The 13,465-nt window shown below is 44.7% G+C and overlaps 1 protein-coding gene across 1 annotated transcript in view; it reads right to left on the bottom strand.

Moving 5' to 3' along the window:
- Positions 1 to 380: 380 nt before the first annotated feature.
- npy8ar (neuropeptide Y receptor Y8a) overlaps positions 381 to 13,465 on the bottom strand; it is a 32,120-nt gene continuing 19,035 nt past the window's right edge. Inside the window, exons 2-6 of the mRNA XM_020466311.2 lie at positions 3,320 to 3,934; positions 2,951 to 3,192; positions 2,717 to 2,863; positions 2,077 to 2,293; positions 381 to 1,856 (exon numbers count right to left, since the gene is read on the bottom strand). Of these exons, the coding sequence (XP_020321900.1) occupies positions 1,641 to 1,856; positions 2,077 to 2,293; positions 2,717 to 2,863; positions 2,951 to 3,192; positions 3,320 to 3,628 (1,131 nt within the window). The 5' untranslated portion in view covers positions 3,629 to 3,934 and the 3' untranslated portion in view covers positions 381 to 1,640. The remainder of the gene's footprint in view (positions 1,857 to 2,076; positions 2,294 to 2,716; positions 2,864 to 2,950; positions 3,193 to 3,319; positions 3,935 to 13,465) is intronic.

Raw genomic sequence — 13,465 nt, 5'->3', positions numbered from 1 at the left:
GTGATCAAATTCAAATCCGACATCTGTACTACAGTGGTGAGTTCATATCTGCACTGGGATCCTGTTCTAGTTCAGCACTCAGGGCCCAGGAGTTAGGGGCCAGGATTGTTTCTGGACCGGCCAAAGCTAACACATTAGCATGTAGCAGCAGTTACACACGATTGGCTCTAGTGAAGCAGGAAACTGCCTGGCGTTAAGATCCAAACAGGCCTCAATGTCTGGAGCAGGAGCCAATGAGAAGGGCTGAGGTGATTATATCCTGAACACACACCTAAGAGGGTTTACACACACACACACACACACACACACACACACACACACACACACACACACCAAAGCCAATACTAATTTTATACATGAGCAATATGGTTGGATCATTAAAATCAGAGCTAACAAAAACTCTCCATATATAAAATGACAGATGCACAACATCAAGCTGGAGCCTTGGCACTTTCACCACAAATGGAAAGAAGAAGTGGAATCTTGTTTTACTTTTAGACAAAAATATAAAAATCATGGTATATATTTTTTTTTACATCCATTTCCACTGTTCTGTACAATCATAAATTATTGATGAAGATCTACAGTAGGCCAGCCAGCCAATCAGCCAGTCGGCCACCCAGACAGATAACAGTAGACCAGCCAGACAGTCAGTAGACCAGACAGCCAGTCCGGTCAGCCAGCTCTTGCAGATCTGTCTGCAATGCGTAAGCAACATCAGGGACTCTCTCTCTCTCCTCCCCTCTCTCTGTCTCTTTCATCAGCATGTCTCAGACTGATCTCTGATTACTGAACAGCTCACAGGGAGACAGCGACTGAGAGGGAGGGCTGTCAGTGTCAACAGGGTTATTCTGATGTTAGACAGACAGCTGTCATATCAGCTCAAGGCAGCCCTGAGTTTGGAATTGTCTGACTGACTGACTGACTGACCGTCTGTCCATCCATCCATCTGACTGGCGTGACAGCAGCTTAACACCCTAGGATGATGTCAAACTCTGGTGACGACAATTCTTCTGGGAACAAACTGACTTAGTTCAGAAATACCCCGTCACCATGGAAACAGAGCCCACACGTCCCTGGGTCTGTCACTCTGTCGCAGTCTCTCCAGCTGTGTGCTACCTAGCGTAGCTGCATGTGTGCACTCTGTCGCAGTCTCTCCAGCTGTGTGCTACCTAGCGTAGCTGCATGTGTGCACTCTGTCGCAGTCTCTCCAGCTGTGTGCTACCTAGCGTAGCTGCATGTGTGCTACTCTGTCCACGAGCTGCTCCGTTGATTAGCTGTATGGATCTGTTCGTTCATTTTTATTTTAGCTAAGTGCATACATCAGTCCTGTATAGTCTGCTCGGCCTGCAATGCTTTATAGGAATTCAGAAATGGAGTGAACCTCATGGAAACTGGGGCCAACTAGCTCTGTCTGTCCAGCTGCTTATTTCCACTCTGTCTCTCTTTAGCATCAGCCGCTAGCTCTGTCCAGTAGCGTTAGCTGCTCTATGCCAGCTCTGTTCATTTGAGGGTTTGTCTGTTTGCTGCTTACTTGATATGAACTGTATCCTTGTTGTTTACACCCTGTCTGACAGCTGTACACGCTACACTACTCAGTAGAAAGTAGTGTAGCGTGGCTAGACTCTGTTGGCTAGACGTTAGCTGCGTATGCTAACACTGGGCTCGGCCCGTGGAGGCAGCGCGGTGCTCATTGACCCTGCCCGGTTCAGCGTTGACATCTTGGTTATCCCCTCGCTGCCGACGGTAGAGAGCGGGAAATTCTCATAGCTCTCTGGCGCCCCCAAGCCACAGTGGCAGCGCTGCAGCTGAACCTTCAACTCCTTTTGAAAGTTACTGTTCAGGAAGCCGTACACCTGTGTGTGTGTGTGTGTGTGTGTGTGTGTGTGTGTGTGTGTGTGTGTGTGTGTGTGTGTGTGTGTGTGTATGCAGAAAAGGTGTTAATGTACAGCACCAGCACATGTTTGTAATGACATTTCCATTTCCAACATTTGTATCAATACAGTTGAGTTGAATAAAAATGAAGTTAATTTAATTTCAATTCAGTTAAGTTCAATTGTAGTCCAGTCCACTCACCACAGGGTTGACACAGGTGGAGGCCATTGCAGTGAGGTGGCAGGCAGAGAACAAAGCATCGTGCTGGCAGGCGGGCAGCACCTGGTGGTGCCAGTCGAATATCGTGTTGAACACATTGAGCGGCAGCCAGCAGAGGGCGAAGGCAGCTACGATGGCCGCCAGCATAGCATTGATCCTCTGGGCTCCTCGGGCATTCCGGATCCGCTCCACCATGTCCCTGGATGGGAGAAACAAAGGAATGGACTTGGGGGGGGGCCACAGGAACGGACTAGATGGATGGGATTTATACCACACTATACCAGGTACTCATGAACTTCATTAACATTTACTCATTAACTGTTCACTGTCTATCCACTTTGAAAATCATTGGACTACTACTGCACTCATTCATTTATTTCATTCTCCAATTCACCATTGGTAATTAATTGACTACCATTCATTGAATCCTGTCCTGATGTATTACCTGCGTCTGAGTAAGCAGACTCATTCGTCTTCAACTTTTCTTCACAATGACTCCATTGACTATGAACGACTCATTAATTTGCCAATTCTTTGACTGTCCTGTGTGTGTGTGTGCCTGCTTGTGTGTGTGCGTGTGTGTGTGTGCCTGCTTGCGTGTGTGCGTGCATGTGTGGGTCACCTGCGTCGACGTAGGCGTAGGAAAATGCGGAGGTAGCAGAGCAGCACCAATAGCAGGGGGACGCAGTACTGGAACAGCAGCAGGAAGGTGGTGTAGGCCAGACGGTGTCTATCTGTCGGCCATTTCTCCATACAGATCACATGGTCTCTGAGGAGAGAGAGAGAGGAAGAGAGAGAGAGAGAGAGAGAGAGTGCTACATCTGGCATGCACAATCAAACACACACACACACTAACCTGAAGGGGTTGGCGGGCAGTGTGAGGTTCTGGAAGGGATCGTCAGTCAGAATGTTGTAGGATAGGAAGGGGAGGGATATTAAGCAGGCGACCAACCAGGTGAGACCTACGGCCAGGTAGGAGTGGCCTGCTGCTGGGGACCAGCCAGTAGGGTGCAGGATCAACTGATGGCGCTCCAACGCAATCAACACCAGGGAGAATATAGACACCGTCACTGACACACACTGTACAAACGGAGTGACCTGAGAGGGAAGAGAGGAGATATATGAGGGAGAAGAGAGGGAGCATGAGGAGAAAAAAAAGATTACAGACAAACAAACACGGAACGGTTATCCAACAAACATACAGGCGCAGGAACTGCGTTCTCACCTTGCAGAGTGCCTCCCCCAATACCCAGCGGTCCATCAGAGTGTAGATGACGGTGACTGGCAGACACACCACACACATCAGGATGTCCGAGCAGGACAGGTTGGCGATCAGAATGTTGGTGACGTTACGCAGCTCCTTCTGCCGCCCAATGATGAACACCAGGCCCACGTTGCCTAGTAACCCCACCGCGATCACCGTGCTGTAGGCCACAATAAGGAATGTGGCCCCGCACACCGAGGGCGGGCACTGGCCTGACTCGGACCAATCAGTGGTCTCCCAGATGCCAGGGGAGCTGCTGTTATTGGTCATGGTGGAAGAAGGGCTTTGGAGGCTGTTAGAGGGTGCTTACTGAACTCCCTCTGAGGGGGTAGAGACTGGGAGTTGATGGGGGGCTCGAGTTCAAGGCGGTGTAGAGGGGTACAGGGTGATGGGGTAGACAGGCTGTTATAGTCTTTCTATACCCTTCTCAGTTGGCCACAGCTGGTTGGTCGTCATGTCGCTAGAGTCACCGTGATTGGCTGTCCGAGTCTGCTAATCACTTTGATTGGCTGAGCCCACTCCCTCGGTCTGCTGGAGACACTGTGACTGGTTTGGCTCAGGATCAGCTCAAAGTCTCTATATGTAAAACAGACAATAGAAGATAATCTCAGTCTATTTACTGTGTAAGAGAATAATCCACAAATAAAAAAACTAAAAGGCAGGGGATGGAGGAAAAGGGAATATAGCATTCGAAAAGACCATAAGAAGGAGAATGTAGAGAAGATGAGAGAACATGTGAAAAGAGAATATAGCATTCGAAAAGACCATAAGAAGGAGAATGTAGAGAAGATGAGAGAACATGTGAAAAGAGAATATAGCATTCGAAAAGACCATAAGAAGGAGAATGTAGAGAAGATGAGAGAACATGTGAAAAGAGAATATAGCATTCGAAAAGACCATAAGAGAGAACATGTGAAAAGAGAACAGGAGATGAGAGGAGAGAAGAGACTAGAAGAAAGGAGAGGACAAGAGGATGATGAAAAAGGAAAAGAGAGTTTAGATGAAGACAGGGAAGATATGAGAAGGGTTGAGATTCGAAAAAAAGAAGTTGAAAAAAGTTGAACAGAAAAAGAGAGAAGAGGGGGATAACTAATAAGAAGACGATAAGAGGGAGGAAAGGCTTTCATTGTCCACTATATATAAGAATGTCCACTTAATATGCATAAAATGTATTAAGTCTCTAGCCAGTGTTGAAGAGCTCAGGGATAGATATTAAAGGAGGAGAAAGTAGAGGGGAGACTATAATTATGTCGGTCTATCTTCCCTCAAGAAAGCAGGTCTCTGTTTAACGCTGTGTGACTGACAATTACTACAGATTCTCTCTCACTGTCTCTCTTTTCCTCTCTCATTCTCTCATCTTTATTTCTTTGTCTCCCTCTTTGTCTGTCTCCCTCACACCACTGTAACCATCTTATCATCTCTCTTTCCTCAGAACATCTTTCATGTCTTTTGTTTCTTCCTTTTTTCCCCAGCAGGTTACACACACACACACACACACACACACACACACACACACACACACACACACACACACACACACACACACACACGAACACACACACGAACGCGCAAGCACACACACACACACACACGAACGCACACGCAAGCACACACAAAGCTAAATGCTGGAAAGCAACAGTCATTTCTGGCTCATTTGTGTGAAAGAGAGAATGCAGCTCAGATGAGGCATGTAGTCATGCAATCATACATACACTACCCATTAGGACAGGAAACAAGCACACACACAGGAGAGGAGAGATGTGGGCAACTATAGCTAGACTGGGAACACACACAGATGCAAAAACGAACACAGACACACACACTGCCCTCAGGTTAATGGTGTTAGTTACTGGCTCCTCTGATGAGATTAAACATTAGAGACAAATGGCTTAATATGACCCTAAAATAAGTGTGTGTGTGTGTGTCTGTATGCGTGTGTGCATGCGTGCATACATGCACGCCCGTGTGTCTCCTTCGATTAGTCTAGACAGTTGTAGTAGATACATGCAACAGTATAGCTATGGCTCGACAACATAAACATAGAGTAGGCTGTAGAACAGAGATAAACTCTAGTAGAATGTTCCCTGATCTGAAATCCCTGGCCTCTCTAAAAATACCAATGCGCTCCCAGACACATTTAATAAACACACGCATGCATGCTCGGATGCACACAAACACACGTGCATATAAAACACACACGCGCGCGCAAGTATGAACATTCACGTGCACACACGCGCTGTACGTAAGCAACCACAGTGAGCGTTTCTGCCCTCTACTTTATCTGGTTCTTTACGCTCTCCCTCAGGCCAGCGGTGTCCTGGTTTGAGAAAGCTGTTTGATTAAACCTACTTTGAAAAGACAATACATCATGTTTATGACACCGCCTCATTAACTCAGACACTTATCGCTAACACTAATCAGGAAAAACAACGTTAATATCTCTCTTCTGTTTTGCTAGCTACTCTCTACTGGGTCTTTTTACTGTGCTGTGAATATTTTGCTGGCAAATGACCAGTCGCTTTCATCAAGAATTAACACTCCCCCGCCTCTTCCCTCACTCCCTCCCTCCTGTCGTCCACTGTCTCCCCTATCTTTTACCACCAATTCCTTATTTTCTGTCTCTCTTTAACTCCCTCCTGCTTCTCTCTCTCCCTCTCCGTTCTCTCTTCCTAACCCCTCTCTCTCTCTCTCTCTCTCTCTCCCCATTCTATTTCTGTCTGACGATATTGTTCAGTCATTAAAGCAGCAGGTAGGGGTTGATGAGCAGCATACGGCTGGTTTATTATAGAAGGTAGAAAACAAACCAGTGATTTCAATCAGATTTGTCTGTCTGAAGAACACGTCTCAGTCTCACCAAGCGTCTTTCTTAATGTGTGTGCAAGACAAGAGTCTTGAGTCACTCAGTGGAAACAATTTATCCAGCGGAAGACAATAATCAAGCAAATATCCTCCATCCAACATCCCCCAGAACTCCCTGCTTGGATAAAACAACGAACCCTGTCACACAGACACACACACTAGTGTTTGTGTCTCCATAGGTGTTCTAGTGGAATAGGACATGGAGGGCTCTATTTAAACAAACCTATCTCAGTAGGTAATTCTAATCGCAGGAGGTAGTGTCACGTTCTGACCTTAGTTCTTTTGTTATGTCTTTGTTTTAGTATGGTCAGGGCGTGAGTTGGGTGGGTTGTCTATGTTAGTTTTTCTATGATTTGCTATTTCTGTGTTTGGCCTGGTATGGTTCTCAATCAGAGGCAGCTGTCAATCGTTGTCCCTGATTGAGAACCATATTTAGGGAGCCTGTTTTCTATTGTGTTTTGTGGGTGATTATTTTCTGTCTCTGTGTATGTCAACAGACAGGACTGTTTAGTTTCGTATCATTCTCGTTGTTATTTTTGTTTTAGTGTTCTGAGTTGAATAAAAATCGTCATGAACATGTACCACGCTGTGCTTTGGTCCGATCCGTGCTACTCCTCGTCAGAGGAAGAGGACGAGCGTTACAGGACTATACAGTGGGGAGAACAAGTATTTGATCACTGCCGATTTTGCAGGTTTTCCTACTTACAAAGCATGTAGAGGTCTGTAATTTTATCATAGGTACACTTCAACTGCGAGAGACGGAATCTAAAACAAAAATCCAGAAAATCACATTATGATTTTTAAGTAATTAATTTGCATTTCATTGCATGACATAAGTATTTGATACATCAGAAAAGCAGAACTTAATATTTGGTACAGAAGCCTTTGTTTGCAATTACAGAGATCATACGTTTCCTGTAGTTCTTGACCAGGTTTGCACACACTGCAGCAGGGATTTTGGCCCACTCCTTCATACAGACCTTCTACAGATCCTTCAGGTTTTGGGGCTGTCGCTGGGCAATACGGACTTTCAGCTCCCTCCAAAGATTATCTATTGGGTTCAGGTCTGGAGACTGGCTAGGCCACTCCAGGACCTTGAGATGCTTCTTACGGAGACACTCCTTAGTTGCCCTGGCTGTGTGTTTCGGGTTGTTGTCATGCTGGAAGACCCAGCCACGACCCATCTTCAATGCTCTTACTGAGGGAAGGAGGTTGTTGGCCAAGATCTCGTGATACATGGCCCCATCCATCCTCCCCTCAATACGGTGCAGTCGTCCTGTCCCCTTTGCAGAAAAGCATCCCCAAAGAATGATGTTTCCACCTCCATGCTTCATGGTTGGGATGGTGTTCTTGGGGTTGTACTCATCCTTCTTCTTCCTCCAAACACGGCAAGTGGAGTTTAGACCAAAAAGCTCTATTTTTGTCTCATCAGACCACATGACCTTCTCCCATTCCTCCTCTGGATCATCCAGATGGTCATTGGCAAACTTCAGACGGGCCTGGTCATGCGCTGGCTTGAGCAGGGGGACCTTGCGTGCGCTGCAGGATTTGAATCCATGACGGCGTAGTGTGTTACTAATGGTTTTCTTTGAGACTGTGGTCCCAGCTCTCTTCAGGTCATTGACCAGGTCCTGCCGTGTAGTTCTGGGCTGATCCCTCACCTTCCTCATGATCATTGATGCCCCACGAGGTGAGATCTTGCATGGAGCCCCAGACCGAGGGTGATTGATCGTCATCTTGAACTTCTTCCATTTTCTAATAATTGCGCCAACAGTTGTTGCCTTCTCACCAAGCTGCTTGCCTATTGTCCTGTAGCCCATCCCAGCCTTGTGCAGGTCTACAATTTTATCCCCGATGTCCTTACACAGCTCTCTGGTCTTGGCCATTTTGGAGAGGTTTGAGTCTGTTGGAGTGTGTGGACAGGTGTCTTTTATACAGGTAATGAGTTCAAACAGGTGCAGTTAATACAGGTAATGAGTGGAGAACAGGAGGGATTCTTAAAGAAAAACTAACAGGTGTGTGAGAGACGGAATTCTTACTGGTTGGTAGGTGATCAAATACTTATGTCATGCAATAAAATGCTAATTAATTACTTAAAAATCATACAACATGATTTTCTGGATTTTTGTTTTAGATTTATGTCTCTCACAGTTGAAGTGTACCTATGATAACAATTACAGACCTCTACATGCTTTGTAAGTTGGAAAACCTGCAAAATCGGCAGTGTATCAAATACTTGTTCTCCCCACTATAGGTTCCGGAGTGTGTCAGAAATATTTGAGAAAGTGCTCCATGGCGAAATATGTGTTGTGAATTTATGGTATTTTATGTATTGCCTTGGAATCAACTCCAATTCCAATGCTAGTGCGTTATAGTCAGTTAAATTGCTTACAGAAACTAAATAACAAAATGTAGACCTATCTATGCTAAATATGTTCACTTGAACCCATTTGCAGTCCACATTGTTCTAAGTAAATGCATGGCCTCAATAGCATGCACACTGATATATATGGCGGCTACTGTAAATTGCATTATGGTTGAGCATGGCCATGCCAAACAGTGTCAATAAGCGAGATTAAATTCATTATTGATAAGGCATAAAAAGAACAAAATTCTCAATCAAATTCTAAACAACACAACTTGTTTTAAATAGGCTAAGCAACACTTACAGGCATCATCATTTCTCCCCGTGGGCATATACTATTACCTTTTTAATGCATATCCAAAATGTTCACAGTAGCTGGACAAAGATCCAATATAAAGAGAAAGGGAGAATGTCCACTCACCGTTATACTGCTCCCAAATAGGCCTGTGTTTTATGAACATAATTGCAACCATTTTACAGATCAGATCGCATTCACACACCTCCAGAAGTTGCATTGCAAGTGTGCCACGGACCTTGTCACCATAAAACCAGGAAGGTGAATCCTAATAGGTTTGGTTGTAATAACATTAAACGAAAAACAAGCAGTTTTTTAAAATGTCAAATGTAATGATAAAAAAGACACACATTACTGTTGAACCAGTCTTTGTTATAATAGGCCTAATAACATACTGACCAGACCGGAAACGTGGCGCGAGCGTCGCAAAATCATTTTAGAAATCCATGTTATTCAATTATTGAGACTGCGTTTCCAAGGGCTGAAATAGAAGTCATTCCTATTTCTGACGCAGATCACGCTGCAAGTCCTGCCTCTCCCATCTCCTCATTGGTTTATAGAAATAGGCACTCACGTGCCATCTCCTCATTGGTTATACCCACGTGGGTGATTGAAAGATGAACTTTGTTGCCGGTTGTGGTGGTAACACAATGAAAGTTTAGATGGATCACCATATAAGTTCAAAGATGAAAAAACCTGGAAGGAGGAGGATGACTAGAAATGATTCGGTTGGCCGTTTTATGTGTGGATTAATTGTCGGAGTAGAGGACCTTGTGCATTTCAGGTAAAATAACAACTCAATGTTTATATCCCAGGACAAATTAGCTAGCAAGTGCAAGCTAGCTAGCTAAATTGCCATACATGTTTAATGCTTTTCGACCTGTCCCCAAATTAATGTCATTGGTTCAGAGTTTGTTTTGATATTTTGACCTGTGTGTCGTGATCGCGTTTGGTGTGGGGGGGCAAAATAAATTTGTGCACGTGCTCTATCAGCCGGTTTGGGTTCCGTGTTACAGATAACTTCTAAATACGAGGTTCACCGGTATTCACCAAGGTACTTATCGCTCATTTCATAATGGGCATGGACACGTGCCTACATCATGGAGGGTTTTTTACGCACGTCCAAAACGGGAACTGCATGGCTAAAATATTGTGGGCCTACCTCTCCTTTCTAACTTAAGCGGTCTTCGGAGCCAAACCCATTATCGACAGTCTTGATTACTTTGAGATTGGGCAGAAAAAAAGGATTCATTGTGAGGAGGGGAGGCTATGCTTGGATTTTTTTTAAATGTAGGTTTCTAAATACGAAGTATACAGGCACCAAAAGCACATTGGGCTACTCTTGTTTCATGCACATATGGGCAGTGGCTTCACAGCCGAATAGTCTGAATAGTCTGGTTCATGCCATAACCAACTGTTACCGCTAAAACCAGCTTTTGGTTGGTCTAATATATTCGATCAGCGCTGTCTGAAATGAGTACTTTGGAACATGCTTTTAAGGACACACCTCAAATATTTCCACCACACCTATCTGAGCGCAAGCGAGCTGATATGAGACAGGTAAATTACTGAACCTGGCGTTAGGGCTGGAAAATATTAGGGCTGGAAAATACCAGTGCACCAGTTTTTACATGACAAAATTACAAACTAACATGCGTTTGACACTAGAGCCGCCTTAACCCCAGCCGAGTATTCTCTCTCAAACGGTAGAATACTGACACCTCCCCTCTTTTCTCCTTCCATCTCCTCTCATAACCCCTCTTCTCTTACATTTTAGTCACTGGGCGAAAACGGTCCATTACAGGGGATATCTTTACATGACATGTTTTTTATATAATATATATATATATATATATATTTATATTCTAAAGAATACAGATTTCCATATTTTGAGTTTTGTGGATATGCACCATATCCTGAAAAAAATCTCAAACCAGATATGTCCTTTAAACATATATGATATTGGGATTACTCTGAATATCACACATGGACATTTCCTACAGCTGGACATGGACTCATTCAATATTCTGTGTCATGACTGTACTGTGAGGATCCGAATGGGTCAGATCAATTTGCTGGTGGATGGGATTATTTAAGATACTATTGGAAGTGTTTTCGGATGTTTTCGGAAGATAGGCAGGGACTCTGTTGTCCTAGCTTCAGGGGGAAGTTGGTTCCACCATTGGGGTGCCAGAACAGAGAAGAGCTTGGACTGGCGTGAGCAGAATCTGGGATGGGAGGGCCAAGAGACCAGAGGTGGTAGATGAAGTGCTCGGATCGGGGTGTGTAGGGTTTGAGCATAGCCTGAAGGTAGGGATGGGGCTATGATCCTCTTCCTAACTCTCCTCTCCTAACCCCTTCTTCTCTCCTAACCCCATTTCTCTCCTAACCCCTTCTTCTCTCCTAACCCCTTCTTCTCTCCTAACCCCTTCTTCTCTCCTAACCCCTTCTTCTCTCCTAACCCCTTCTTCTCTCCTAACCCCTTCTTCTCTCCTAACCCCATTTCTCTCCTAACCCCATTTCTCTCCTAACCCCTCTCCCCTCCCCTCCCCTCCCCTCCCCTCCCCTTTTCTTTCCCACTACATCCCTAATGACTTGAGTATCTCACAGCAGGCTGCCTCAGGGCTGGATTAATGCAGGGGTTTACCGGGGCTGAAGCCCCTGGGCCCAGGCCTGTGGGGGGCCTGTCATTCCAAATAGTGTCCACCTGCCAAAAGGTGTCTCCCCATGCCTCACAATGGGATTCAATGAGTTCTAGCTTCTGTTGCTAGGGCTGTTTCTAGAACTTGCAAAATTCTGACCGGTCTACATAATGAACCAAAGCATCCGTTGCTCTGCTGGTTGCTTGGCTCCATTTTACCTAGCGGTCATGGAGGACAGAGGACGCGGGCAGTTCTAGTTCTATTTCACCTCATCAGCGCTCGCTCAGTCTGCGCAAAATTATTAGCTCAGAATTGCTCCCCAAGGACAGTGTTTTTGACGGCGACTAACTGTTACCTGCTACCTACTGCTTCGGAGGACCGAGAAGACTGGAAAGAGAACATTCTTTCTTTACCATATAAATGCCTTTATATAAGAAAATATTGTTAAATAGGAAGAAATAATTTGAGCTGTTTTCAGATTGACGTTGCTAGCTAATGTACTTATTTAGCTCAGCCTGCCTAGTCAGCTAGCCAGCTACTAAGCTCGTCAGCTAGCTAGCCAGACAGTTTTATTTAGCTAACGTTAGCTAGCTAACTAACTGTTACTGTAGATTTCTGTTTGTATGTAACTTGCACCTCAATTATTTTCTTTTATCTTTCCAACCAGGCGAAGTACTATGAAGACACCCCGGATCTTGACAACAGAAATTCACAATTCAGGGTAACGTTAAGCAGTTAACTTCTATTAGATAACCGGAAGGATTTAGCTATGTACAACCATTTTTCAACAACCATTTTCCATCTAGCTAGTTGGTCATCTACATGTTGCTAGCTATACATGCAGTAAGTTATATGTCTGTCATATTGTGGTATCGAGTTATAAGTTAAACCTGATCAATCAAATGGATAGGTGGAAGCAATTATGGTAATTCCAACTGCCCTTAACTACGTCTCTTAGCTAGACTACACAAACAGAGAGAGGTGGGGGGGGATGAGAGAGAGAGTGGAAGACAGAGAGAGACGGAGAGAGAAACAGAGAGAGAAAGACAGCAGTGCACTGTACTTAGACTTGAATATTTCAACAACTCTTCTCTTCCAACTTGTTAGGCAATCACATGTACGGGGGAAGGATGGCCAGCCACACAGGAGGTTGATTTTCACTAAGGACTAGAAGGAGGCTGTGCTGACCGAAATGCATGCTTGCCATTTTGGAGTGAAGCGCATGATTGCCAAAATAAACCTACGCTTCTTCTGTTGTGGGATTGTCAAGGATGTGGGCAGCTGGGCAAGTGAAATAACAATCACATTCTAATACATCTGAAATTATTTCAATGACTGTCATAATCAAAGAACACACAATGTTTGAAGTTGTCACTTTGTGCTTAAAAGGTCAGTACCCTGTCTAGCCTACCAGAAGTTTGAGAGGGTGTAGACTGTGGCGCTGGAGTTGAAGCCCATCAGTTGTTTCACCATGGCACATGATCGGTAAGTGGCACAATTCACATTTTGCCCTGATACGTTGTTTTGTAATGGTTGCTTTATTTGACCACAGCAGAGTTCAATACTATAGAATGGGTGTGTGTCAGTATCCTTACAAATATGAACATCTGCATACTGTACGACACAGATATGGGTAAGAATGATGTAATCTTCTATCTAATACTTTAAATATTAGGGCGTGGACCTCATCGGACCCTTCATGGAATCCAGGAATGGAAACAGTTGGTGTCTGACGACGACCGATCGCTTTAACAAGTGGGTGGAAGCAATACACATTAAGCTCAGTAAAGGAAGAGAATGTGCTTAACTCTAAATTCCCTTCTGTAACCCATTAAGGGTGCTTGGAACCAAAAATGTTTTCTGGTTTTGTGTGATACCTATCAAGGATGAGACTGGCGAGGCCACCTCCAAGGCGACGATGGACATCTTCAACACCCACGGTTTTA

Source organism: Oncorhynchus kisutch, linkage group LG29, assembly GCF_002021735.2.
Source record: "Oncorhynchus kisutch isolate 150728-3 linkage group LG29, Okis_V2, whole genome shotgun sequence".
NCBI classification, from domain to species: Eukaryota; Metazoa; Chordata; class Actinopteri; order Salmoniformes; family Salmonidae; genus Oncorhynchus; species Oncorhynchus kisutch.
Note: the sequence above shows the minus strand (reverse complement) of the source record. Positions and strands in the feature narration are given on the sequence as shown.